Source organism: Strigops habroptila, chromosome 8 (assembly GCF_004027225.2).
Source record: "Strigops habroptila isolate Jane chromosome 8, bStrHab1.2.pri, whole genome shotgun sequence".
NCBI classification, from domain to species: domain Eukaryota; kingdom Metazoa; phylum Chordata; class Aves; order Psittaciformes; family Psittacidae; genus Strigops; species Strigops habroptila.
In genome coordinates this window covers 47,301,138-47,329,076 of record NC_044284.2, presented here as the reverse complement: position 1 = coordinate 47,329,076, position 27,939 = coordinate 47,301,138, and the positions used below count along the sequence as shown (strand labels likewise).

The 27,939-nt window shown below is 38.0% G+C and overlaps 1 protein-coding gene and 1 long non-coding RNA gene across 4 annotated transcripts; one reads left to right on the top strand and one right to left on the bottom strand.

The window, feature by feature from the left end:
* WDR63 (WD repeat domain 63) lies at positions 1-26,185 on the top strand. 3 transcript variants are annotated; one of them, XM_030494548.1, is made up of 23 exons: positions 1-713; positions 2,908-2,995; positions 4,336-4,374; positions 7,741-7,922; positions 8,484-8,588; positions 9,457-9,618; positions 11,093-11,292; positions 11,572-11,688; positions 12,323-12,513; positions 13,396-13,520; positions 13,625-13,714; positions 14,157-14,228; positions 14,954-15,082; positions 17,031-17,104; positions 18,478-18,625; positions 20,001-20,088; positions 20,869-20,948; positions 21,806-21,869; positions 22,288-22,418; positions 23,075-23,279; positions 23,683-23,774; positions 25,264-25,397; positions 25,946-26,185. In XM_030494548.1, coding segments are annotated over exons 1-23 (2,607 nt in total). In that variant the 5' UTR covers positions 1-623; the 3' UTR covers positions 25,947-26,185. The 3 variants fall into 3 exon arrangements, with proteins under 3 accessions (XP_030350408.1, XP_030350410.1, XP_030350409.1); XM_030494550.1 differs by lacking the exon at positions 2,908-2,995 and having other exon boundaries at positions 696-713; positions 14,157-14,237; XM_030494549.1 differs by lacking the exons at positions 1-713; positions 2,908-2,995 and adding an exon at positions 3,666-3,976 and having other exon boundaries at positions 14,157-14,237.
* On the bottom strand, positions 23,026-27,715 carry LOC115611520. Its single transcript, XR_003992603.1, has 2 exons — positions 26,703-27,715; positions 23,026-23,371 (listed from the first exon to the last, which is right to left on the bottom strand). It is a non-coding gene; the product is annotated as an uncharacterized LOC115611520 (long non-coding RNA).
* Positions 27,716-27,939: the final 224 nt, after the last annotated feature.

The window sequence follows — 27,939 nt, the reverse complement described above, 5'->3', positions numbered from 1 at the left end:
AGAAGTCTTCAGAAGTTCTGCCTTTGTTTTCTTTGGAGGCCTTACATGTTTCCTAAGCACTGACAATCATATGCCCACAGGATGACAAAGGGACAGAGGCGATATGGTGTTAGGAGTATTGTAAGAGGAGATAATCACCTTGTACTTTTCTATCTGCTTTCCAGTTGGTGAGGTTCTGTGCATCAGGGATGGAACCATGAACAGTCCTATTGGTTGCTCTATTCGTTTGCAACTCTTAAACAGCAATACTTTTTGTACTAACATATGCATAGGTCACCAGTACTGCCCTTAGCTGTATAGTGCTGTGTGTGCCTCTACACCTGATTCTTTCAGTAAACGAGGAGGAACTGCATTACTGGGAGACAATTTTCAAACGTTTTAACTGTTTTTATAGGTATAATACATATGTGAAGTCAGTTGAAGGAAAAGGGATGTTTTTACTTGCAAATTGTTGTACTAAACATAGGCATGTGACTTATCTCAGCCCTCTGTGTTTCCTCTACTCATGTGACTTAGGGTTTAGGTTACTCAGAAGAAAAAACTCAACATTTCCAAATTGGCTTTGCTTCAGTGTATAATTAGGAAATGGTGAAGTAAACCAATGTGACTGTAGCATATATGAGATGGTTCGTATTGTTCTTCAACCGATTTCTAAAACAGCTGGCCCCTCCTCCTATCCTGGAGGACTCTCTCTTTTATCCAGAGGTGTCAAGGTTGCTTTCAAATTAGTCACAGAATCCATTTATAAAATGGGTCACAATTTTTTTTACATAAAATATACAAGGAGATGGATAAGAAATAGCTTTGCACTTTTATTTTTAAATAAGGGAAAATTAGCCGCTTATAACCATCTGAATTGACATGCACTCTAAGTTAAGTAGTCCTAAGTGTTTCAGTACTATAAGCATATTTTTCAGTGCAGAGGCTTCTTTGAAAGATTATAACTGGGAAAATATATTGAATATTAAACATAAATATACTGCCAATGTTTGTAGCCCTGTACTTGACAAAAAGATTGGGAGAATGAGGGCAGAAAAAACTCCTTTCTCCTTTACATTCACTATACATAACTTGTGAGGGTTTTTTAATCTTCCAAAAACATCCCTTACAAGGCAAAAGTTTCAGAATTCTGAAACATTAATCTGTTTTGTATTGGTATTATCATTACTTTTTGGAAAAAGTGTAAGATTAAATTGCTACAGTTTTTCAGATGAATTAATGAAGGGGCTGTATTCGCAATAATGACCAAACAACAGAGAAATGCAGTAACGTTCCATGGATGCAGCTTGTCACCAGTGGTCTGAAAGATACAGAATGTCAGAGAAAAGAGCCCGAGGCTTTATAGAGTATATTTTTCTATTTTGATTGGAGTGAAAAAGAAAAATGCATTACTGTAATAAGACACTCAGACTCTGCTCCGATTAAAGTCAACAGCAAAATTTACCTTGAATTCTTGGGAAGTTAACATAGATCCCAAACCCAGGCTCTAATCCATGACCTTTATCTGCCATTCAGTGGGCCCATCTCCAAACTAAAATTCAGATTGGAAGCTAAATTAATTGATTGCTTCTGGAGTATTTGAGAACTGTGTTACAAAACAGAAATGCTGTTTCTCATTCTGGGAATGACCATCCCAAAGCCAGGGATTGACCACTGAAATTGCAAATTCACAGGCCATGGCATGTTTGTTTTAATGCTTACACTGGTTTAGGCCTTTCATCGGGGAAGTCTCAAGATATAACACTTATTTTATAAACTCACCATTGCATCTTAAAGCATCCTGACAGTAAATGTGCTGTTCACATGTGCAGGCAGACAGGCCATAGCTCCTGTAAGAGTTCATCAGAAATAGTTATGTCATGACAAAGTTCTTGATGGTGCAGCCTATCAGTGCATCTGCTTTCCACTTGTAAGTGTTAAAATTAGAATAGCATCCAAAATTACTGTAGTGTTTTTTAGACATTTAAAAAAATAGTTTCCTTCTCCCGATCCATTTAGAGTCTTAAAAACAGTGGGAATACAGAAGACAGAGGACATAAACTGAAAGTCCCATTGTTCCTTATCCCAGTTGAATCCCAGCCTCCAGCTGTTCAGTAACAACATCAAGTGATTCTTAATACTTCTAACAGAGTTGGACCATCTCGATTTAGTTGTTCTGGTCATCTGCTATGTGTGTACCTTCCACATGATTGGTGCTGGCAGTTGTATTTGTGGGTGGTGGGCTGTCCTGTCTGTACTGGTGAGGCAGCTGTACTGCGGGCAAGCCTGTACTGATTCGACCCTCTTGTTGCAATTAGGACTGAGCCTTTTCTTGACACTGCTGTTTCATCAGTCCTTATTCCTGGATATTAGCGGAAGAAGGGAGAATAAATGAACTAAGACCGAGCTCCTTCTATTACAGCATCCCTTTCCAGCTGTGCTGGTCTGTACATGGCATACGATAATGCATACATTATCTATTCCAAGTTTGCCCTCCACAGAGCCACACTGAAAAAATTAACGTGGCCAATAGAAAAGCACAGAAATGCTTTGTGCAGCTGAGTAGTTGATTTACACTTAAGGACATTGGGCCAAATATTTGTAACTTGGAAATTTTCACTCTTCTCTCTTCACACTGAAGCTCATGTCCTTAGCTTTCTGTAGGGAAAACCCTCCCCTTAATTCAACCTTGCACTGTCTGGATAATCAGTGCCCATACTTAACCACCCTGGAAAGAAGCAGTATTTCCAACTATTGCATATCATATCAAAAATACAGTTTATGGTTTACAATTATGGAACATACCTTTGGCTGTGTATGAACTTTACTACTATAAAACTACGGAAAAGCATGGGCAAAATTCTCACTCACGCATTGTGCATTCCATTGTCTGTTTACAGTTTGTTGATGATACGTATCTTTCTCTAGAGAACTCTGAAAAAATGTCACAAGCAAAGGCAAAGAAACAGAAAGGTGAAAACGCAGCCAAGAAATCCCCCGAAGGGAAAACAGCCTGGTATGTAAGGTACAGGCGGCAATGAAACAAGCAGTAATAGGATCTCACATAAGAGCTACTTAGATTATTTGGGCCATTGCATTTAAGTAAACATGAGATAAATTAGAGTATGTTATTTTATATAAATGAGAGATCTACAATTAATGATTATGGTTTTGTAACCAGTATATGGAACATAACAAAGCTACATTGCAATATTTACACTTTGTCTTTGTAGTTTAGATTTAATAATTTGTGGTGTCATAATAACAGTATTGAATGGGAAATTGGGAGGCTTAATATATGTTAAGTGGGGAGATTCATAAAAGCTAACAACCCAGGGAGAGAGCATCAGGCAGAGGGAGGTGTCCCCAGAAGCAGGAGTTCCGGGGCTCAGGATCACACTGTACAGGTACAATAACAGAGTTTGAAAATATACTAAAGTCTCACAATTTAATTTCATAGTGCATTTTATTGTGGGTTTTTTTTCTGAGATATGCTGAGGTGCTATCTCACTTCTGTCACTTATAAAGTGTATATATTAATGAAGCGTAAGGCTAATGAGCCTTTGCCTGTATTTTTTCCAGTGGCATGCACGTTGTCAGAACAGGTGGGGATGTTCTCTTGCTTGGGTTTTATTTGGTTTGTTTCAGCAATTCTTTTTTCTGCTCTGACAGCCACCTTCCTGAAGTTGCTTTTGCCTTTTAATCACCTTTCCCTTCCCAGCTGATTAACAGCTGCTGTGCTGCAGAGAATATTCTGCACATCACTGCTAATTTCTTCCAGTCCTACCTTGCTGTGAGGTTTGCAGATCCTCTCTCAGGAACTGAAAAAAGCCTTGCTCCTGCAGCACCCTGCTACCAGAGCAAGCCTGCCCACCTCACCACTGTCAGAGGGGACTAATGTCCACTCCTGCCTGCACGCCTGCCAGTTCTTCTACTGTCCGATCTTAGTGAGCATTGCCCATTTATCTCCTCTTCACACGGTAGCTGCCCCAAGCAGGTACTATCAGGCAGCAGTCAGTCCGGTTTTCAACCATGGAAACTGCAGTGTGCACCACAAGATGACAGATATCTTATAGTTTCTGTCTTAGGCAGACACCTGCTCAAAATAAAAATTATTTTTACATCTCCATAGTTTCAAAATATGCCAACATCTCTTTAAGATACAGACCTATTTTGAAAGGCTTCACTCATTTCTCGTGTTAAATGCAAACTGAATAGAAATGATTTTGTTTCCTCTTCACAGTTTACTTTTAAATATACACAGAGATTTTATATATTGCCTAACAAGAAAAGGACTATATATTTATAGTTAACTTTGTTAGGAAGAAACTTACTGGTAATGTCATTATATTTCAGATGAAAAAGATGAAGTTGATCTTTCTATGGCTAGTATAGGTAAGTGCTATGATGACTGGGCTTTCAAGTAATAGTTTTGGAACACTTGAAGAGTTTTGAAGCTTCAGTGTTACTAATGAAATTAGGAACATGAAATGAATGAAATTGAAAGATTTTTTATGAATGAGAAAATTTAGAAACTATGAAGAATTACAGCTATTACAGCAGTGATTACAGAAGCACTTTCTGAGTAGCAGGCAGTGCAGCAAGGAATGCCAAAACAGGTATGGGTTTGTAGAAGATGTTTTTATCTTGGTTTGAGAGGATCTGGGACCAGGGGAAATAAAAAGCATAACAACAGAATTATAGGGTGCAAAATGTCTGCATTTAGTAATAATTAAGCAATTGAAAGAAAAACTTGAAATATTGTTATAATTTCAAAATCTTTGATCTTTATCAAATAGTTATTAAATTTGGTGAGATTATTTTGGCGTATCACTTGCGGTTGTTAATCATAGATGTCAACAGACATTGAGTAACATATTTTACTTTGTAGGGGAAAAAATCTGCCATTTAAAAGTCACAGAGATATCAAGCATTTCTTTTGCACTTGTCTTCCTACATGGGTGCAACAGGTAGACACATGTGTGCGTGTGAAAATTGCACTTTGATTAGCGTCACCGAAATGGCTACGCTGCAGCTAATGAAAATGGACAATAAATGATCCCTCAGATGATGAAAGTGTTACTTTAAAAATAAATTAAAATTTGTGTTTTCGGTGTTCCTGGAGATACTTCGTTTTGTCAGTAAGAGAGAATTTTACCTCCACCTAGTGGCAAATAAGGTTATAGCCGTAATAGCTGAACTATTGCTAAACACTTGTTGCTAAAAGCAGGAAAATAATGCTACTATATGCAGACACTGACTGTGCACGGTATCTCCTTAGCATAAGACCTGCAAGTGTTCTTTAATTCTCTGAGAGCTTCTTGGTCCTCTGTGAAGTCTCACAGCACTAAGAGCTGTTGATTGTTACAAAAGTTATGATACAATATACCATCAGTAAAACGATGTGAAGCCTCTGGTTAGATGCTACACAATTTTTATGGGAAAAGAGCATTCACTAAAAATGTTCATAATAGTAAGAATTCCAGCATCAGCCCCGTGTGTTAGACTAAAAGATGTACATATTTTAATTTGGATCATTAATTTGTTTTTAACTTGGACTTCCAGCAAGAAAGCATTGAAGAAAATAAGACTTTCTGTCCAACTCTGCTCCCTCTTGTAGTCATGTCTATCGTATTTCTGCTTAACTTTAAAGCATGCTTGTATTGTTTTGTTTTACACTGAAACCTACATCTCTTTGAGAAGATGGGGTTTTTTTAGCATTAGCATTTATGGAAAGACTGTATGCACAATTCATCATTTTAAAAATAACATCATAGAAGCTTCTTGAATAAACTGGTTAGATTTTTTTATGAATAGAAAAATAAAAATCTAATTGCTTGGGTTTATTTTATTTGAGACTCTTAGGAATAATCTTCTGAAAAAAATCACCTAAGAATCAGCTAACTATGTTTATAAATTTTCTGTAGCTTCTAGCCCTCCTAATTGCTATAACACCCTAATGAGGCCTCATGCCCTTGGCTAGGGTAACCTGGGAGTCGTGCAGATCAAGTTTTGCAGTTCCTTAAAGGCATCAAATGTTTCAAGTCACCCTGGAATAAACACTTTTTCTGAGCCTCATCTCAGAGCCAAATTGATAAGCAAAAGAATCTAGCTCTTGGCCTCATTACCTACAGAGAGTAGAAGTCAAAAAGGCAAGCACAGGGACTCCTGAAGATAAAGAAGACCTGACTTGGTCTGGTCTTACCAACAGTGAGCTTGAACCAAATGACTTTCAGAGGTTTTTCGCTATCAACATCCCTCTGATTTTGTATTTTCTGGAAGCATCCACACAGAAATCTTGAAAAGCACCAAAATATCAAAAGGAAGTCATGCAGTATTGACCACAGCTTGTGAAGAAAGTGAACTAATGGACTATGCATGCTACAAATGGATTGTGCATGCTACAAAATTACTAGTGAATGCTAAGTAAATAATACTTGGTATAGTGCAGGGTGTACCAGAAGCATCAAGTATGTCATTAATTTTAGTGGATGACTATAGCAGAGCAGATGCAGTAGAGGAATAGCACTGAAAGATTTTGATTTTAAAGGATAAATGTCAGATTTGTCAAACGTTATGTATTATGTGATAGCCTTATGCAGAGATTTAGCTTCCTAAATGATGGAGATTAAGGAGAATTTATCATTTTATCAGTCCTTGTTGGCTTGAGTTAGAAATGGCTTTTCAAAACATGCTGAGCCAGCTGGTCGATATCATCATTTTCGATATATCACCTCCAATTTAAGGCATACACAAAGATAAAAATACCACAGGTGCTGGGAATTAAGATAAAATATTAAATAACTCAAACTAAGAAAAAAGAGTGAAACAAAGATTATAGATAGTATCAGCTATTATCGCAGGCAGCAGGATTCAACTAGCTGGGCCTATAATGATCTTAAACACAGCTGTTATGTAAGCTGGAGGGCAAAACATGTTCTATGGGAAGAACCAGTGCTACATACGTACAGGTGGCACACTTAACAAGAGGCACTGTGTATTATCTTCAGACTGAATGTTTGCAAAGTGCAGTTGACAGGTCAGCCTCACTAGAACTAGTGAAAATAACAGTGCCAGAGGTAGGATAAGAAATAGCTTGTTCTGAGTTAATATGAATGAACCTAATGGAGGCTATGTTTGTAGGAAACAACAGCTATATATTCTCCAGCAAAGCTGAAAATAAATACCTGACTTGAATCTTAGTGACCTTACTTCAGTCTTGCTTGCTTAGTGCAAGAAAGACTCAACTGCACCCAGAACTCAGTGAGAGGAAGATGAAAGTCCAAAATCAGAAAAACATCTTTATTTGGGAGGCCATTGAAGCCTCACCTAGATCAAACATTGGCTTAACATGACAACGTTCTACAGTGAAGGATTAGAGTGTATTTGTTCACGGGCTCTCTTAAATCACAGCCAGGCAGTTGTGTCCTTAATGAATTAAAACCATTAATTAATGAATTAAAGTCCATTTAATGACTCTTCACTGAAGTTCTTAATGACCTGTTAATCAAGAGGAAAAAAAAACCCCTTATACTAGGACTAACATATTCATTAAGTAGGAAGTGTTAGGTAGAGTTTTTTCCAAGATTAATAAAATGTAATACAATTTTTACTCCATGCCTTCCAAAATACCAAAAACTAAGCCAAGAGATTCAAAGGCATTCTGCTAGGAAACAGTAAAGGAAAAGTTACTAAAGTACATGTTTATGTTTAAACAACACTTTGAATTTGTTTATCAAGGAATTTTGCTTTCTTTTACAGGCCACACAGAAATCTTTCCTTTAGTTTTCACTACACAGACCCAAGAAATTTTCAATTGCCGAGTTGATGAAGATGTCACAGAAGAAAATTGTTTCAAAATCATTAAAAAAGAGGACATCATTCAGGACCTGAAAAGAAGAGCTAAAATTTCTGATTTTTACCCTATCAAAAATGTTATCCTAGTATGCAGCTTATTTCGTTCTCGCTTTAAGACTTCATGCTCTCAGAGTATATACTATTTAATGATAAGGTTTGACCTTGTTTGACTCTGCGTAAAAACACTACTGGTGTAATATCCAAAGGCTATAGGTCTTGGACCACTGTCAACTCGAAGTTTCTCATGGCTCACCATGCACAGTTTTGTTTGTTTGGGTTTTTTTAACTAACTCTAGATTTGATATATGCTAAAAGTAACATAAATATTATTAGTTTTGATTCTCTGAACTGGCAGAGCTTCACATATTCTGGCCTCGCCTAATTCATTGCCTATTTATTGAGAATCATTAAAACAGTTTCTTTTCAATTCTTGGTATGAAAAGATTAGTTTGGTCCCAAAATAATTCTTATTACAAAATAAAATCCATCTGTTCTTTTCAATTGGCACATGTAATCTTCAGTTAAAACTTAAAGATTAATCGAAGATACTGATTTTACACTAGTGGTAGCTTTGCCAGTCACAGGCTCATGTCTGTTTTATGTGTTATTTGCTTTCAGTTTTCCACTAATTGTTTTAATTAAAACAGGAATATCCAGGGGAAGAACTTTTGGTAGTTTTAGATGCAAATTTCCAGTACGGACAGAACTTTTACCTCGTTGCTTCTGAGGAAGCCAAGGAAAACCTTCTGAATGTAAGAAAATATAAGTATACCTCAGCATTGTTCTTTCTATGAGTATTTCAGAATCTTGTCTCAAACGCATACCAGTATTGTATTTGTAAGCATCCGATGTGGTTGGCATGCCAAAATGCTTCTCTAAAGGTTAATCTGATCAAAGAAAAACACATGTATCACTGTAAAAATGTCTTTTATACTGAGAAAGACTGAATCAAATTTTTGTATTTTACTTCAGTGAGCCACTATAACCCCCACTGCTGCATTTTATCATAAGCATTAATTTCCTCTGCCAAGAGCCAGGTTTCTTAGCAAGACATAAAAAGAAAAGATTATATTTGGCATCTTCAAAGAAATATTATACTTATTCTTCATAATATGTATATATATAGTCTTCAAATCATACTTCAGAATGTTCTTGAGTTCTAAATAATTCTACATACATCATAGAAAATTTCCCCTTGTGCACTGCATCATAGGAAAAGGTTTATGGCTAGGTAGATTATATAATTTTTCAACATGAGTTTGTAACTCAGCATCAGGAGAAGAAATGACTAATAGAAAAGCAAACTGCAATTCCAGGCAGGAGGGCCTAATGTAGGAAATCACTATAAATTCTTTTTATATAACACTGATTTGCTTTCAAGACAATGGTTTCTCTTTAATAGTTAAATATTAAATACGTAACATGTATCGGAAAATTCTAATGCACAAATGAATGAATGGGACTTAACCCAATCATACCCAGGGGCACAGAATAGCCAGACTTGCTGCATTAAGATAAAGAATGTGTAGATAAAGACCGAAAACTGTGTTTCTAGTTCATACTTACGTTTCAGTAACAAATTTTTGCAAAAGTACCATTTCTGACTGTTTGATGTCACAGCCTCCAGAAATTGCAGAAGAAAAACAGGAAGAAAATGAAGAAGAACATATAGAGGAGATTCTAGAAATTGAACCTTACAGGCCTCCTGTCCAAAAACCTTGGGTTTCTCTTGGCAGCGAAAAAGAAGTTGAAGAAGAATCTGTTAAAGACACTGTTACAAAGGTCAGAATCAACAGATGTTAGTCAATCCAATAAATATTTAAAAGAAAAAAAATATTTCAAGTTCCTTAAAAACAAGTTCAGAAAAAGGGAAGTTGCAATCCTAGGTTTGCCTGGGGTCTTTCAAGAAAACAAAGAGAAATATCTCAACTTTTAACAAAAACTGAAAGTGCTGCAGTTGCAGATTTTCTTTTTTCTCTCTTAATTCTCTTCTATTTAAATCCTGCAAATAAGGCATGTGAGACTGCATTGGACATATCTACTTTTTAAGCTGTAAGTTCAAAAGTCCTGATCATCTTTCGTCAGTAACACCTCTGCCGCTTTTTGCTGAAATTACTATCTGGCCAAATTACAAGTTGAGTCACTGTAAGTATATCCCAAAGACCTAGTTCTAGTTCCATGGAGCCCAGTGAACTCTTGTTTCATGATATGGATGGCATTTAAGAGGCATGCAAAACTTTCAAGGGCTCTCTACCTCAGAATAAATGTTACTGACTACAGGTATTACAGACTGACGTTACAGAAGGACATACTTGATTAACCTCACCTACGTATTATACTGAGAAAATTATGCCCGAAAAGTAGATCTACTCAACAGCTGCCACCTAATTTGTGATGTGTGGGGCATCCCCAAGCATTTAACTGTCCATCTATGATTTTTACCCAATACCTAAATCCCTGTTCAGGGAAAACTGGCGAAGTTTTGATAGTTCTCAGCAACTGGACATGTTGCTTATACTTAAAAAAGATGTCCGACTGTTCTACAGCTAATTCACAGTCATGAAATTCAATCCACATTCACAGTCCAAGTATTCTTGTACCTTGCTGGCAAGGTCCACTCAGAAGTATTTTCAACCTACATTCCTTTCCATTTCTGTGGGAGGTGCTGGGAGAAAGTACCTGGCTATGACTCCAAGACAAAGCAATACCTTTCTGCTGCCTGAAATCATGTGCCTACCTCTCTGTCAAATCCCTTCCTTCCTAGTTCTCACCATAAGGAAACTCCTCACTCAAATTTTCATGGATCCTCTTCATTGTACTTTTCTCTCCCTAGGCCCTGCAAGGGAAGGTGAAATACCTCACCCAATGTTGAGAACTGCACTAAGAAGGCAGAGCTGAAAAGCTGGGTCTTGGATGTCCAATGCAGTATCACATAGGAACTGCAAATCAATCCTTTAATTAAAGGAGCAGTTTTGATATTACGTGAACTAGAAAATATAATTCTCTTATCCTACTAGACAAAACATTACGTAAAGGCAACTTCTTGTTTTAGAAATACAAACCAGTCTTTTATTACATATGTTATAGGTTATTTATATGAGCATTTCAGAGTTTCAAAATGTAGAAATATAAGTAAACTCAGCACAGAAATCATCAATAGAACTAATTCCTCAATTATATAAATGCTGCCATTTTACAAAACACACTTTCCAAAAACTTTCTCCTCTGCTAACTTACTGAAATACCTCTTTTCCAGATTAAGTATATGATTTCTCGAGTACGCAGGAAGTTTGGTGCACCAATTACATTTACTGATAACAATGCTTCAGATGTAAAAGACAGTTATGTTGAATGCACATCCTATCAAGACAAAACTTTCAGTATTAAAATGCTTGAAAAAGATGTGGGCGTACAAATGGTTCCAAAAGTAAAAGAAAGTGGTACTCAGACAAAATGGTAAGTGTGAGAAAATATTTATCTGCTTATTTATTAAGCTACACACTACTTCTGATCTCAATTAAAGTTATGTAAATTAAATCAACTCTCCTGGAGTTTCTCAAACTGATTAAGAGAACAGAACTGGATGGTCTGTTTGTATCTTTCTTCTCTCACTTTTCCAAAGAGTTTCTAGAAAAAAATGAATAGATTTAGCTTTTAATTTTACACATTACATGGGTTTCTGTCTTTGAAATTGTTTCTATACTTATTCACATTGAAATTATTCCAATTGGTTAGGACCTATCCAAAAAATGCAGCCACTCAGTATGCTCCTAGACAGCTGTCAGATGAAGAGAAAGAAGAGTGTCTGTCATCTGAGAAGCTGAAAGGATTTCTTACATCAGTACATTTAAGGTAAAATTACAAGCAAGAACTGTTGTTGGAGTGGACCATTGGTCTCATCAAATACTAATTGTTTCTATATACTTTTTTGGTTTGGCTTTGGTGGGGGGATTTTTGTTTGTTTTTCCTCTTGCTTATTTTTTAACAGATACTAAATTAATATTTGTTTCTATGAAAATTAACATGAAGTCTATGCCATATAGATGAATGATGGTTTAAATAGATATTAGAACTATTAAAGCTGATAGTATTACATCACTAAAGCTGCAAAGCAGATCTTTCAAAAACTGCTCACTGAAGCAGAGGTGTATGCAAAAGAGCAAAGATGCTGTCCTACAGCCTGTAGTCATGGGACAAATCCCACTTATCAACACTTTTTGCACAAGAATTTAACAACTGCACTGTACTTGATCCACACAGAATGAGAGTTAAATGCTTGGTGTAATTAGTTATTTATACTTAAATGTAGGAGGGTTTCCTTACAGTGATGCATCACTGAGGAATTAATACTTTCTCTTTTTACTACTGTGGTCATAATTTTGTGTAAAACAAAAGCTGCCTCTTTACACAGAAAGATTTGTGATTCTACTACTGAGCAGTCACATCTGGATTATTTAAAGTCTTAACTGTTCTTTCCACAAAACAGAATGGAAATTGCATTGCAGCAAAATGCAATTATGAACCCTTTTTTTGATGACTGGAAGGCCCTAGCAGAAGATGAAAGCAGTTCTGGTGGCAAGCCAGATGTTTATCTTCAAGCATACGAATCATTTACAGATCTGCGTTATCCCAAGGATAGAACTATTAGCTGTGTTTGCTGGCATCCAAACATTGATGGTAATGCAATTAAAATATCAAATTGAGACCTGATTTACATGTATCCTGAGAGCTATAAAATATGCATCTTTCATAAAATTATCAGCTTCAAGATTTAAAACCAAAACAGATTCAGTATGTCTGTCTCAACTGCTGATTTGGGACAAAGTGGAAAATGAGACAGACAGAGTTTGGACAGGCCATGCAAAGTCCCTCACACTACAGTGTAAGTGAAGATCATAGGAAAGGGAAATTTCTCCCTTATGAGGCTCAATTAAATGAGGCTGCAACTGTGCCGGGTCCTTCCTGTGGCTCTGCAAACTACTGTCTTTTTCCCCATGGCTGGATCTTGTATGCATGCCTAATACTTGCTAGGAATGTTACAGCCACAATGGGACACGGCTCTGCTGAGTGCTAGGGAGCATAACGAGGCATACGAAATGTCTCCTCCCTGCCATGGATTATTGCTCTACACAACCAAGCTTAAAGGCACAATTAAATTCTATATAAATGTCCTAGCTGCACACTAATTGCCAATACTGCAGCCTGTGTAGAAAAATAATTCAGCTAGAGAAGATTTCATTTCATGATGGGTGCCATCACTAGAAGCCTGTCACATCATTTCAGGTGCAGTATTACCCCATTCAGGAGTAGTAGCAAAAAAGCTGAATTTTATCATGAAGCTTATGTTCTGTGGCTCATTGTTAAATAACTTAAAGTAACAAAACCAATTTGCTCAAAGTTGATCTGTAAAAAGAAAAATATCAATACATGGCTGGTGTTTGGGGGGCTGGTTTTGGTTTTGTTTTTCACTGTATTCAGAAGGTACGAGTCACTCAGAATAATTAACAGCATGTTGAAACTTGAATTGTCTCTTCTGAGAAAATTTGTTTTCCCAATCAGGGATCATAGCAGTGTCAGCAAGACAGAGGCTTGCTTATGAAGAACACGTTAACCTTTCTGACAAGTCATTGCTGCAGCAATCAGCAATACTTTTTTGGAGTATTTCTGACCCTATCCAGCCTCAGGTATTTCATCAGCACTTTTCAAGATGTCAGGTGTTTGAACAACAAGAGAACAAACAATCTGTGTGATTTGTATTTCTCAACTATTTTGGTTTTCTTCCTTCTAGCTGCTGTTGGAGTGTCCTGAAGACATCTACTGCTTTCAGTTCAGTCCAAGCGACCCAAATATCATTGCTGGAGGTTGCATCAATGGACAGGTGTTAATTCTCTGCTCAAGAATAAACCTGGATATTCTCACATTTCCTTGCAGTATCAAAATAAGGGTGAAGAGGTATACTCAGAATCGCTAGTAACACACAGAGCCACAGTCTCAGAAATTCTCTGATCCTGTACTGAAGTTATGCCTGGATATTCCATAGCTGAGCCATTACTGTACAATCCTTCTTTGCAGTACTGCAATATAGGTGAAGCTGTAGAGACTCTCTTTTTTGTAGTTGTTGAGACAAGTGTAGCCTTTTACTGATTGCATCAGAGTGTAGAGGCAATACTTTAAGGACTTCAACACTTTAAAGACTTCATAAGTTCTAGTGTAGAGAGTGAATTCCTTCATTTTTCCCTAGCCTCCATGAACTGTATTTGAAAAAATATGTTTAATATAAAGGATTGAATAATTCTTAATATACTCATTTTTCATTGTAGGTTATACTGTGGGATATTTCTGAACATAAAGAAAAGCTTCGAAATACAAAAACTGATGCTGATGGAAATGAGGTAACAGCTGTTAGTATGATAAATGCTTCCATTCCAGATTGTAGTACATCTGTATGTCTGTGGGGGAAAATGGGTGACAGTATCCTGACTCAAGCCAGTAGATAATCTTTGCAATGAGGTACTAGAAAGGACAAGAAACCTGATGAGTTCATTAAATAAACCCATTACCACACTATAATTTCTACCTCATTGGTCCATTTAATAGCGTTACTGCATTTTGTGCAGACTTAAACTTCAGTCTGTTCTTTAATGAGCACCAGCATGTACTCAACTGTTGCCTTATGAAGCCTATGAAAGACATATAGCATTTGTTGCTGAATGTAATACTGAAAATTATTCTGGAAGTTTATGGACAGGAAAAAGGTAGCTCGGAAAATGAGAAGAAGATTTCAGTGAAAGAAGACTATAAAGGGAATAAGTGGAAGAGAGACCTAAGAGCAGAGGAGGAACTAATAACATAAGTGGATGTGCATGTATCTGTGGAGCCATATTGGAATTCTTTTTAGAGCTTCCTATTCAAAAGCCTGTTTTGCTGCTTTCCTGATGGGTTTTTTTCTGCCCAAGGGGAGAACGTAGGAAGGTATTAGATGCCTAGAAAATTCTCTAAACTGATCTGAAATCTGTGAAGCAGCATTAACAGTATGTAAAGTAACCTTTTTTCTTTGACAGGTCTACTATTGTATTTTGGAAAAATACTAAGATATTTCTTTTTAAAATATTTCTAGCCATCAGCTGCGGAAGATCAGCAGAGTAGCACACAGCCACCTCTAGTGAAACCCTGTGCGGACTCGCCCATAGAGCATGCTCATAAAAAACCAGTAACAGATATAATTTGGCTGCTAAACTATTTTGAGGTGAGCTTAAAAATTTACTTTTCTTCTTTTTATTGTTTTCCTAGTATACTACCTCAGAAACCAGAGTGTAAACTCAAGATAAAATATTAAAGATTCAATTGTTTGTAATAGCCTTTTTTATTTCTCACTGCATTTCCTAAATATTAAATAACCTGTTGCCACTTGTCCTATTCACTGTGCTTTACAACTGTGCTGTGTTCTCAATCTGATATGAATCTGCTCATACTGGAAAAATCTCTGCAGCTTTACCGAAAATTGCAATTCAAAGTTGTTATAATAAGCATTCCATATCTAAATATGCTGAATTTCTACTGCGAGCAATCTAGTCTGCCATCAAGAACTATGAGAAATTATTTCAATTACCTAAATATGTAGGCACCCGAAAATGGTGTTACTGTAGTTACCTTAACTCTTCTAGGTCCTGCCTGTGTACTCAAAACTTACATTTTCCGTGATGGTTTTAATACTCTATGGTATTTAGAGTATATGTAGTTAGAGGGTCCAATGCTATTACAAGAATATTGGATGCTCATTTACTATCAAAGTACTGCAAATGATTGCCCAAATTAATTTGAAATGCAAATGTAGTCAAATGCAAAATAATGGCAGTGGAAAAGCAGGCCAAGAGGAAGAAAACTGAGATCTTTAAAACGTTTATGCAAATGAATATATCAGTAATTTTTTAAAACAAATTTAAGACTTCATAGATCTTGCAGTCCATAGCAACGTTACTAGAAGAGTGAGGGAAAGGGTGCACATATATCATAAAAAGAAAGCTGATACAATTATTCATTATTAAATTATGCTACAGTTAGTACCCATGGATACGAATCAGTACCAGATGTAAAACATGAAGAAAGGGATTGGTTAGCAGAATGCTATGTGGATTTTGTTGCTTCAGTGGGGTTTTTTTTTCCAAGGTTTAGGGTCAGAAAGCTGTTTTCATGTTCATCTGGAATAACAGATGCAGGAAACCCCTGCTTGATAAATAATACTGACAAAGGAATCACTTTGTCAATATTTAGCAACATGTGCTGGGACATTTGGTTATATAAACATGCAATGTGTGTCAGCCTTTGCACAGCATTGCAGTTTTTATGGCACAGTTCCTAAAATCTGCAGTTCATTATTATGTATCAATGAAAAAGTATTTAAAGTTATATCTAGACCTAATTCAGCTTTGCATGGTTGTGAGACTACCATTTTGACTCCAGTAGGCGACTCATGAAGGGAAAAAAGTGTAGCTGAAATTTTGCCATATGGTTGATAAATATAGTTTTAGCCAAACTATATGTTTTGCATGTACTGGAAATTATATTTGATAATGGCACAGCCTATAATCATTTGTTTGTGTGTTTCCCTACACTTTTATTTTTCTGAATAAATTAAAATAAATTTGGTATAAAACAATGACTACTTGGTAAATGATAAGTACTATAAAACCTGCAGGATCCCACATACACAAACTAAACTACTAATAATTAACATTTGAAGGCACCATTCCCATCTCACAGCGTGGTCTAGCTGAGTGACAATTTAAGAGACATGACCCATGATGTAAACTTGGCAAAGAGATACCACTCCCAGTACACTTTACTGTTTGAGATAAATTTCTCAATGATTTGCTCTTTGGTTAAGATGGATGAAAAAACGTTACAAACATGGCAGAGAGAGCAGTGGTGCCAGCAAGTATTTGTCCTGCTGACTCAATTTAGAATTTTAGGTGTTCTGCAGGCAAAGCTGCTCTCAGTTCACTGTAAGTATATTTATAAAATAGCTTGACTTTATAACTATGATTTAGTAACTCCTAATTTTCAAACCTCACCCAAGCAGAAATAGTGACTTAATTTCTAGAAGTCACATTTTACATATGGAAGTTCTTAGCAGAGTATGATTTTTTTCTCTAATAATCTTCTCACTCTGTAATTATTATTACTGTTATTTTTAGGACAACCGAACGGGTGCTGCTTCTGAAAACAAAGCTGAAATTCCTGTGCAGTTTGTAACCTGCTCCCCTGACTGGTATATATAATACATACTCTACAGGATGTCTTCCAGTTTCCTTTGGAAAGCTTTATGGAGCATACTCCATTATTTAACTAGCACGCTTCTGGATTCCCATCAGCCTATCCTGAATACTGAAATTCTGTATGCAGAAGACAAGCACGTCAAATTGTTGGCCAGTTAAGCCCTTTACAGTAATGGCATTAAGGGTTCATTAACTGAAAAAACCTCAGAAGTATATGTTCATATTCTCTGTATAGCTTAGGAAGAGTGTTGATCACACATGCATTGGCCTGGAGGGCCACACCTCCAGACATACATTGATTATGGGACTTGGACAAAAAGCTGTTAAAGATTTTGAGGCCACAGAAATACTGTAAACTAGATTTAAACTTGAAGACTTAGTGGGTGAAACTATTCTCTATGAATCTCCTCTTTTGTAAAATTAATAGTCATGATGATTACAATCAAATATTATTGTGTGTGAAAGACCGGAAAGGGGGCAGAATGCAAAATGTGGAAATAAATGTTTAGCTTTCATGATGGCAAAAAGCTTAAGGCTTCAAGGCTGCAAAGCTGGGCTCAATCATATATTTGCTCGTTAGAAAAGGAGAGTCAGAGCAAAATTTGGTAATGATACAAAGTTATTTTCTCTAATCAAATAAAGAGTTCAAAGAATTAACTTAGAAGAATGAGCGTACATACGGTTGTTAACAAGTTTGGAGTGTAATGCAAGTAATTGATAGGGAAGAAATAATTTAAACTACTCACACACCAGGGCTCCAAGTTAAGAGTATTCGGCTAAAGTAAGAGCAGGGAAATCACTGTACTGCCAAGAACAAGTCTTGAAGAGAACAAGTCCCTGAGCAACTCCTGTTAGGAAAGGGAAAGAGATGTCAGCAATGAGGATAATTATCTGTGAATTAATGTCCAGAGTAGAGCAACAGAAACAATCAGAGGCTGAAAACTCCAATGAGATGACAGATTCAAGAGAGTGGGACCATTTGCCTTGAATGTCAGCAAATAAATTGTTACACACAAGAACTGGGAATGAGGTTCTATTTGGCTTACTAGATTACCTACTGCAGACCTCTGTCCAGTTCTCTCAGCCTCCAGTAACTTCACCCAGTAACTTTCCATAGCAAACTGTATGAGTGCTGTCTAGCTGCTTTAAGTATAGTTAACAACTGATGAAATGGTGTATAAAGGAAAATATGCCATCATTAACAAAAGAAGCAACTAGGTATCTAGTATTTGTCTGCTTTTCAGAATCTCTATTTCTATGTAAAGTTTGAACACGAAAGGCTAAAGAAACAACTTTAAAATGAATAGAAAACTGCATCTGACTTTGAAACAAAACCAGGAAATAACATTACACAATCGTTTTGCAGCTCAGTATTATTTTGGGATATTCCAGACACCAAACTTTCTGAAGAACCTTTATCTAAGACAGTAACAGAGATAAACATGTTTTATAAACCCCGTGGTGGTCCAGATACTTCTAAGCATCTAGATTTCTCCTGGAAACCTCTCATAAAGGTAGTGTACATAAATATAGAACAGAAGGATTAAGCCAAACTGTAGCTATGGCCAGAACTCCATAGCAATGTATTCTTTTGCTTCCCAACTCTTCAGTTTTTCCAGCAAATTATGACTTCCTTGTGAATTTCCTTCTGATCACGAAATGAAAGACTTCAGTGTTCCTCTGAAATTTCAATAAAATGCATTTTGAAAAGCTAACTCGCAAGAAAGAGCATGGCTGCCTCTTCAAAACTGCTATAGCTGCAGAAGTAGTTGTATTAATAGTGTAAATTCCCATCAGCCTTTTCAACAGCTGTGCTATCTCAGTGGGTCCCAAGTGGGTCCCAAACTGTGAAACATGGTCACTGTCAATAGAACCATAATTACTGGCAAGCCAACAGTCAGTCTGATGAAAATGGTCACAACAGTTTGCGAAAAAAGTGAGGCTGAAAATAATCTGTTCAGTTAAAAAAAAATATACATACATATTTTATATAAAAATAAATATATTGGACCTGCTGATATGTGCTGCTCGGAATAGCTGCAGCTGGTACAGTTGTTGAACAAGCATGACCACTGGAGCTGGGGTTTTTTTTGCTAGAAACATGGCAAAATCCTTACACAGAAGGATAATGTTACTGTAAAAGTCGGTCGGAGAAACTCTCTAAGACTCAATCTGGAGTTTTAGAAAGCAGGCATTCTTTACTGCAGTACTGGGCACACACACGAATCATTTCACAAAGGTGAGCGCACCCGACACTTGCCGACAGCGGCTATATATTTAGCATACTCATGCATATTCATAGCTTTTCCAGGAACTAATTATAATATTTGCATCCTAATTACACATGCGCGTTCTTGCTGAGTGGGGGTCTTTGGTGGCCGCTGATAGTCTTCCTCACTGTGTTTACTGCATGACCTCAGTGCTTGCGCACGCTCACAAGGTTCTAGCGCGGAGTTAGCAGCTGGTATGTCCTTGCTTCTGTTCTGTTCCAGTCTTGCTCCACGCTGGGCACCACTCTGCTACCTTGAAGGCTGACATCCTTGGTCTTATGTACTGTCTTCCTAGTTGTTATCAGTCCTATGATGTTCCTTCCCCCATCAGCTGAACATTCCTTTCTCTCTACGTGTTAGTAAGTTAGAACAGTTTGGTGTATTCCACTATGGTAAAGGCACACACACTATTGTTAGTTTAAGATTTAAGGCTACAATAACACAAGAGAAGCCACAGGATTGTGTTTCCTTTGTGCTTGCATGTGAGGCAACAAATACTGTTTGTGGAATATTACAGACATATGGCGAACTGAAAAGACCTGTTCCAGCAGCAAGCTGTTTAGTCTTGTACCTCAAAGATCTGACAAAGTGAGTTAGCAAATGCATTTTTTCTGAACAGATAAACCTGTGCGAAAGCGGCATCAACAGAGAGTACGGTCCCACCAGGATTAGTTTAAGGGTACTGCACTGCAATTTCAAAAGCTCAGGTAATATTTTGATTACACCTTATTGGAGAAAATGTTTTTAATAAGCTTATATTTCAGTATAATGAAAGCTGAGCAACACAATGTTGTATAGCTAAATGCATCTGGGGAAAAAGGTTTCTGAAATATACTGGTGCTCAAATTGCAGCATACATGTATTAGCTACAATGATATATCCTTGTATTGAATACAAGAAGAACAGTTCTGTATTCAAGGTAGCTTGGCCAGGTTTCACTTGCTCATGCAAGTCCTCTACCCAGTCTCTTTATCTCTGAGCCACTATGTCCTTTTCAGCCCTTACTGAATACTACTTTTAGAAAAATAATCCTGGAGTAACAGTATATATTGTAGGCATTTCTGCAGTGCTTTGGAGAGAGGTATCACTCTTCAGAACTTCACATTCTATAATTAATCAGTTCTTATTATGGTACTTTGTGGTAGAGACACATTGCTAATCCCTCCGGCTGCAGCAGCTAAGGGGGATGCGTAAGGGCAGTTCCCATGGAGACACTGATGCTGTGTAAAGCTGATGAAGCATAGAATGGTGCTACCCTAAGTAGTTGTCTGTGTATGAGAAGCACTAACTTTAGAGCAGTTGCAGCAACGGGTAGATGCCACCAGGAAACAATTAACCTACAAAACTGGTGATTTACTTGGCAGTTTTTCTTCATTTCTCTTCTTGAAATTCCCCTTAGCTGTGAACTACCTTTATAAGACAAAGTATTTTCTTGGTCTGACAAATTCTAGTGTATAATAAATAGATGTATCCATCCTGTTCCCCAGAGAGGGTGTCTGCCAGAGGGATGAGCAGAAGTCTGAAAGGGATCCAGGATATCTCCACTGATTTTTTTGTTGGAACTGAAGTAAGTGAAAATAATAGGTTACGAATGAAAATGTTAATCCAAGATACCTAAAAGACTGAACAATTAAGTAACAGAGTTTTCACAAATGTATGGACTTGCATGTTTCCTTCAGGTGTTAACTAAAAAGATCTTTCTAGGCATGCCACATTTTACTCCCATTTTCATGCATTTAGCTACATGCTTAAAATAAAACCCCAATATTTGGTAGACTGTGAACCCTTACTTCAAGGACAGAATTAGAAGATATTTCTAAAACACGTCAAACTTAACTACCTGCTATCAGGAACCAAACAGTATTTCAGGACCCATAAGATTAGTAATATTTTTTTAGTGTTTCCCCAAATGCCAGATGCAAACGCTTATAGTACAGTTTTCTCACAACTTATTTCTACTTGGGAAGTCCCAGCTATTCAGAGCCCTCCATCTACCCAATGTACCTAAAATTCCAAAATCTTTCCTACTTTTGAGTTCATATGGAATTGAAAATTTGGCTTGTAGCTACCTTTTTGCTTCTGATCACCTTTTACCCAAATACTGGAGCAATGCATGAACCAAGCACCTAATTCTGCAGCAAGAACTGCCTACATACATCATGGAAATTAAAGCTGTTTTGGCAATATGTAACTGAAAAATGGTGATCCAAAACTTTAGTGCTTTTTCAGTCACTGGCTGCAAGTCTAAGTTTTAATTTGCTCAGAACATATTTAATGATGGTTATAATTAAGTATAGTCACAGCTTAAAAACAAGCCACTTTGCTATAAGACACCAAGCTCCAACATTAGCATTTACTTGATTTTTCTGCCATAAGACACCAAGCTCCAACATTAGCATTTACTTGATTTTTCTGCCATCACAGGATGGAGAAATTGTTTATTCTGACTGGAAAATTGAAATCGAGAACGACCTGGCAATACCAGTCAGTAAGTTGAAGTTTCTCAATATGTGTTTAAACCTTAATACATTGCCAACTTTAAAATATTTGCACCTATACTCTGTCATTTTAATGTTCTTGTTCATCTGCTGTAATAGTTTATCTCACTGATGACACCAGGATTTAGCAGTACACCTCAAAAGCGTGAGCAGTTTAGCTGTCATGACAAAATAGCAAAAGCCCTCTCCAGTAGCACAGGTGCATCCCTATGTACCCATTGGCACAAATCATTCAAGTAACTAGATTTCAGCAATTACATTTCCTGTATCTTGTCAGCAAAAAAATGAGGTTAGTATCTTTGAAACCTGTGCTGGATCCTGCACTCTTGTTTCCCCCCATATAACTCCCACTGTGAAGATGATCACTAAAGCGCTAGTTACAAGCAACTGCCTTTTTCATTCCATTAGATCAGAAGCACGCTCAGAAACACACCGTCCACACTGAAACTATCAACACTCTCCAGAGATCTCCGTTTTTTAAAGACATTGTTCTAAGCATCGGAGGACGGAATTTTGCCATTTGGAAAGAAGAGGTTACAGTAAGTTTCCTTGAACACAGCTGAAACATAATTACAAGACAGAACCATAATAGCCTCAGAAACTGTATTTTCAGAAATGTTTGTATGTCACAAAGCTTCATAGTTAGAATTGGGTATAAGAAATGTTTTTTTCTTCACATCAGAAAACTGTTTTAGAAATAGCATTGTAGACTTGCCTTTTACAAGAAAGAAATTAAGTGACCTTCTTTCATTCCAACCTTGTAAAAACTGTAGCTTCTCAACAAATTATTTCTGCTGCTAGGGAAATAGAAGAATAAAGGCAATGTGTGCCAAATGAGTTTGAAGAACTCATTTCAAATGCAGTCTTTTAATCATGCGAAGACAAAGCCAACATGGGGATTTTTACAGTTCCTCTCATGCACTACACCTGGCAAAATCTCAAAATCATACATTTTAAGAGTAGACAGATTATAAACAGATTACCTTAAGAGACTGGAAGTGAGATATGATGTTTTTTACTTCCCCACAATTCTCTTTATCTGCAGAAGGTGATACCAATTTTACCACTGATACAATTTTTGTAATAGGATCATTTAAATTGTGCATGTTCTTCAACAATAGGGGATTTAAAGTAGTGAATGGATAGTACTGTTTTACTGTCAGGTTTATCTTTTATTTGTTTAAAAAAAATCAAGTATGGAGCAATCCTTCAGTCAAGCTGCTCTTCAGGAAGATACACTGCAGGACGATGGTCCTTAACAAGACCAGGAGTTTTCTTCATTGGCAGAGACGATGGAAATGTAGATATTTGGGACTTACTGAAGAAAACTCATGAGCCATCTTATTTCCAGAACATCTCCGAATCGAAGATCACTTTCATCAGCCCCTGGATTGCCTCATGTATGTTGATGGTGATAGCACTTTCCTGTGCCACCCTGTTTGCATAACGGCCCATGACTCCAAGGCACACTAATCTTGTAACAGATGATCTTCTATAATAGATAAGTACATACTTCCACTAATCTAACACTGCACTGTATGTACAAAGGCATATATCAGTTCTAAGCATACTATCACAGCATAAAGCAACTGAAAACTATTTAAAAAAAAAAAGTATAAACTTTAAAGGGAAATTCATTTGTTAAGAAAATAAGAAAGCAATAAGGCTGCCTTTTTGCTGCAGAGAACAATAAACCAAAAAGACCACAAGAAGAATGAACACTCTGTGGCTTGTGTTTGGGTGGAGGTATGTGTTACTGTTGGAATTTACATTGTTTATATGTTTTTGTGAAATATCTTTCAGCAAAGCAGCATTTTTTAGCGGTGTCTGATGATCTTGGAGTACTGCATGTTTTGGAAATCTGTCAGGCACTAAGTGACCCTTCAATGAATGAGGTTGGTAAGAATTTTTATTCATCTCTGTGACACTTTATTCTGAAAACTCCAACACAGAAACAAGCCTGCCTGGAAAAACTTCCCTTCAAATGCATGGCAATAACCTGAGATCAGTATGGCCATATTCTGCAAAGATCACCTGTAGCAAAGCTGGCTTTGCACAGAGCTCACATAGGAAGCACCTAAAGGAAAACTGGGTGGCAGTTGGCAGAATTCCACTGCTCCAACCTGGCTACATGGAAACACAGTGAAGAGTTCAGCATTTTTTGCTACATGCATAAAATGACACCTAGTTTCATGCACTAAACCAATGCTATATAGGGCACAGTAATGTAAATATACTGAGTTTCTCTTTTTTTCTTTACACCTTCTTGTCCGCATTTGTAGAATTTTTTTTCCCTATAAATTTGGTACTTCAATGTACACATCTGAGCAGCTGGTTCTAGCTTAGTTAAAGCACATTTAGCGAACTAACATCACCACTCATTCATTCTGTTTTGAAATAAGGACTACCTGTACCCTAGGACCATGGGAACAATGAAAACAATTTAATTTCTTTTTATTTCCACATAATTTTCAGGTTTTCTTTCCCCCCCACCTCCCAGCCAAAGATCAAGCTACCATTTTCATCTCATCCAGTCTAGCAGTCTTGCCTGCTAGCTAGTCTGTTGTTTTTACATCACAAGATCTTCCCATCCTATCCCAGTTTTAAGTTATGTATGCACTTACATAGTTTATAAATGTCCCATAAAGGTTTGCTGTTTGCAGAGCTACAGTATGTAGCAGTGTAGCACCAGGTCAGCAGCCTCATTTTAGTAAAAGTAACTTCTTCTCTAAAGCAAGGTAGGAGCTAACTAAGTGCTATAACATTGCTTCTGCCCAACTTATGTGTGGTTTAGAGCTACGCTATTTAAGGCACAGAATTATTAACCCAGGAGCAGTCACTAATATTTAGATTACATTCATTCTAACTGATGCATTCTATGAAAAATCATAGAATCATAGAATACTAAGGGTCGGAAAGGACCTTAAGATCATCCAGTTCCAACCCCCTGCCATAGGCAGGGACACCTCACACTAGACCATGTTGCCCAAGGTTGTAGAGGCTCATGAAAACTAAAACACAGAGTCCCAGGTAAGTGTACAGCGTGATACTGAAGTATGGTATTTTATGGTTTCTTTGTGCCTTAAGTTGGGCCAGTGTGGATTTGGACCGATTTAGTAAAATCGCTACCCTAAAACTGGTTTAGTTATTTCAGTGCAGGTTCCTGAAGCATGATCTCCTGAGAATCAGTGTAATAAAAATTATTTAACTCCATGCATATTTATATCCAAAATCAACTGGTTTCAATGCACATCTTTAAATTGCTTTGCTGCAAATTATTTGGATAAACAGATACCTATATTCCCAATATAGATAAACTAATAATCAGCAATAGTTCTGTGTCTTTGGGTGTGTAATGACCCTTGTTTGTCATTTTGTTAATAGCATGACAGCGTACTTGATTACTTTGAAAGAGAAGTCAAATATCTGAAGCACTGTGAACATGAGTTTAGAGAATATCAAGACCTTCAAGCCACAAGAGAACAGAAATCCTTCTGGAAGCACAAAGGAAGAAAATAGTATGTTATACTTGGAACTAAGAGAATTTTCTTTGGTTTTTTGGGTCTTTAAAATATGCACCTATTTCACCAGGCAAGATTTCCCATAGTATTTTCAAAAATCAGGATGGACATAATCAAAATAGCTTAGCAGCTCCATATTTCATATTTACAAATCTCAGGAGTGGAATAGATGGTCCTAATTCATTTGAGTTCAGCTCCTGGTCAAGTGAAACTCCTACAAGAGAGTTAAAGCCTACCAATATTTAACAACTATGAATTTGCTTTTCTTTTTACATCAGTTATTCTTTCAAAAAGTTAGTAGTTTGGCAACTTCTCTATAAACCTTGCTCCTTCAAGCCTTCCATTCTTCATTCACATAATCCATTCTTTGATAAATGGTGTAATAATACCAACTAATCCACCAAGGAAATGACAATTCAGTTAACGTAGCTCTAGGTGATGTCTGTTTTCATTAACTTGCATTAGCATTGATCCTATCCACTGGAAAGCGATGGGGTGATGTACAAGTTTCAAAGCTTATTGCCTGGTATGTGTTTTTCCTTCAGAGCATGACTACATAAAACAGAAGAGATGGAGGCATAAGAAAATGCAAACTATACTGTGTTTCTGGACTTGAAGAAGCAGATACTAAAGGATTTAGGACTAGTAAAGGGGCAAGAAATACTTTCCTCATCAGATACTTAGAGCCCATTATCACATTTGGAACCAGCCAGCTTTTTATTTCATGACCTCTTTATTGCACCAGAACATGTTTAGCTTCAGAAATAAAGCATTTTGCAGTTAGAGATTTGTGTTTCATTATCTATTTGCTTACTAACAACGTGGTTAGAGAACAACTATTTGGGGCACACTTCCTCCACTATCTTTCATTAATACTGTTATAATGAATGTTCTGTCTGTTTAAATAATAGTTTTCGAAGTTCTAAGTCTGTCAGGACTCTATAAGCTGTAAAAATCTTAAACACAACTCAGCTGTTGTATCCACCATGTGCTAGTATCCACCCTCCACCCTACATCCACCTCCACCTGCTCCCACCAGAAAGGAAGACAGTTTCTAACTCCAGGAGCTACATTCACATAGGCTACCAAAATTCTGCTACTCGGCTCCTGCAAGCACCTCCTCCCTCATCCCCTAAGTATTCACTCCTCTTGAAAACTGAGGGATAAGCAGTAGGGTTTTGTTGGGGTTTTGTTTGGGGTTTGTTTTTGTCTGGATTTGTTTGAGGGTTTTTGAGATGTCCAGGATATTTCTTGCTCTGGAGCTACGGTGACAACAAGCACTCCAGAGCAAAGAACGCTTACCTGCGGCTTCTGCAGCCCCGTGTCCCTGAGCTGCCGTTGCAGGGGGAAGCGGAAGCATGCAGGCACACGGGTATCTCAGATGACCACACCAATCACAGCACTAACCACTTCTCTCCAGCCCCCGCCTGCGCTCCGCTCCGGAACGGCCCAGCCCTCCTCCTGCCCTAGGTTGTGTCACGTCTCCGCCCGAGTCAAAACGCGCAGGGGCGGTTCTGAGGGGCCGATCGTGCCCAATGGCTGCCGGCATTCTCCCTATTACAGACTGAACGGGTATTTCTCAGGGCATCTGGTGATCCTCTGAGGGGGGTCTGAGGTGGCCGGGGTCTCCCGGCGCGGCCATCGGTACCCCGTGCAGTCCTCTCTCATGCACTGCTGGGATGCAAGCAGCAGTGTGTACCCCCTCCGGTAGCTCCGACAGTCCTTCCACTGTCAGAGTGACCCGCGCTCCTCGCTCCTGGGCTCTACCCCCCGCCCAAGAAGCCACTCGCGAGGTTACTGGGCGATCGCCCACCGGTCCGTTGCTCACAACCACTCTTGGACGCCCAAACCCGCTCCCTTCTTCGTCACTGAGCAGTACCCGACCTCCCCCGTCAGGGGCTCTCCACAGATGCCCCGTTCCCGTTTCGCCCGGTTTGCGCGAAAACTCCATGTACGATTCCCTGAGCACAGGTCTGCGCAGGAACCCGCGGACCGTGGTTTGGGGGTTCCCGCCGTGCGCACCCTCTGCCTTTCGGTGTTAACAAGAGGTCACACGTCCAGTTCCTCCAGCAACTTCACCTCTTCAGCACCGTTCTCCTCACAATCTCTGCAGGTATCCCCGTCCCAATCCTCCGAGACTGTGCCCGCAGCCAGCTCCCGAATTCGGACAGTACTGTGGTGGAGTTCTTTTGCTCGTGCCAGAATAATTTTAATTCTTAGTTCCAACAGCCGCGTTCGCTCTCTTTTCAATTCCTCTTTTAAACGTTCCGCTCCAACGGCTTCTCCCAACCGTTCCTTGCAGAGCTGTGCAGTGCCTGTACCCAGCACGTGCCCAAGATGGCGCCCGCGCTCCCGTTACCACTGCTCGGGTCGCTGCACGGCCGGCCGTGCGACCAACCGCTCCTCCTTCACCCACTGTACACCCGGGAGAGAAGGGGCGCATCCCTACCGCCGTGACAATTCCTATGTGAACATCCTGCAGACTGTGCCAAGTTTAATGTCACAAACTGAGGTTAAACGAAATTTATTGTTCAAAATC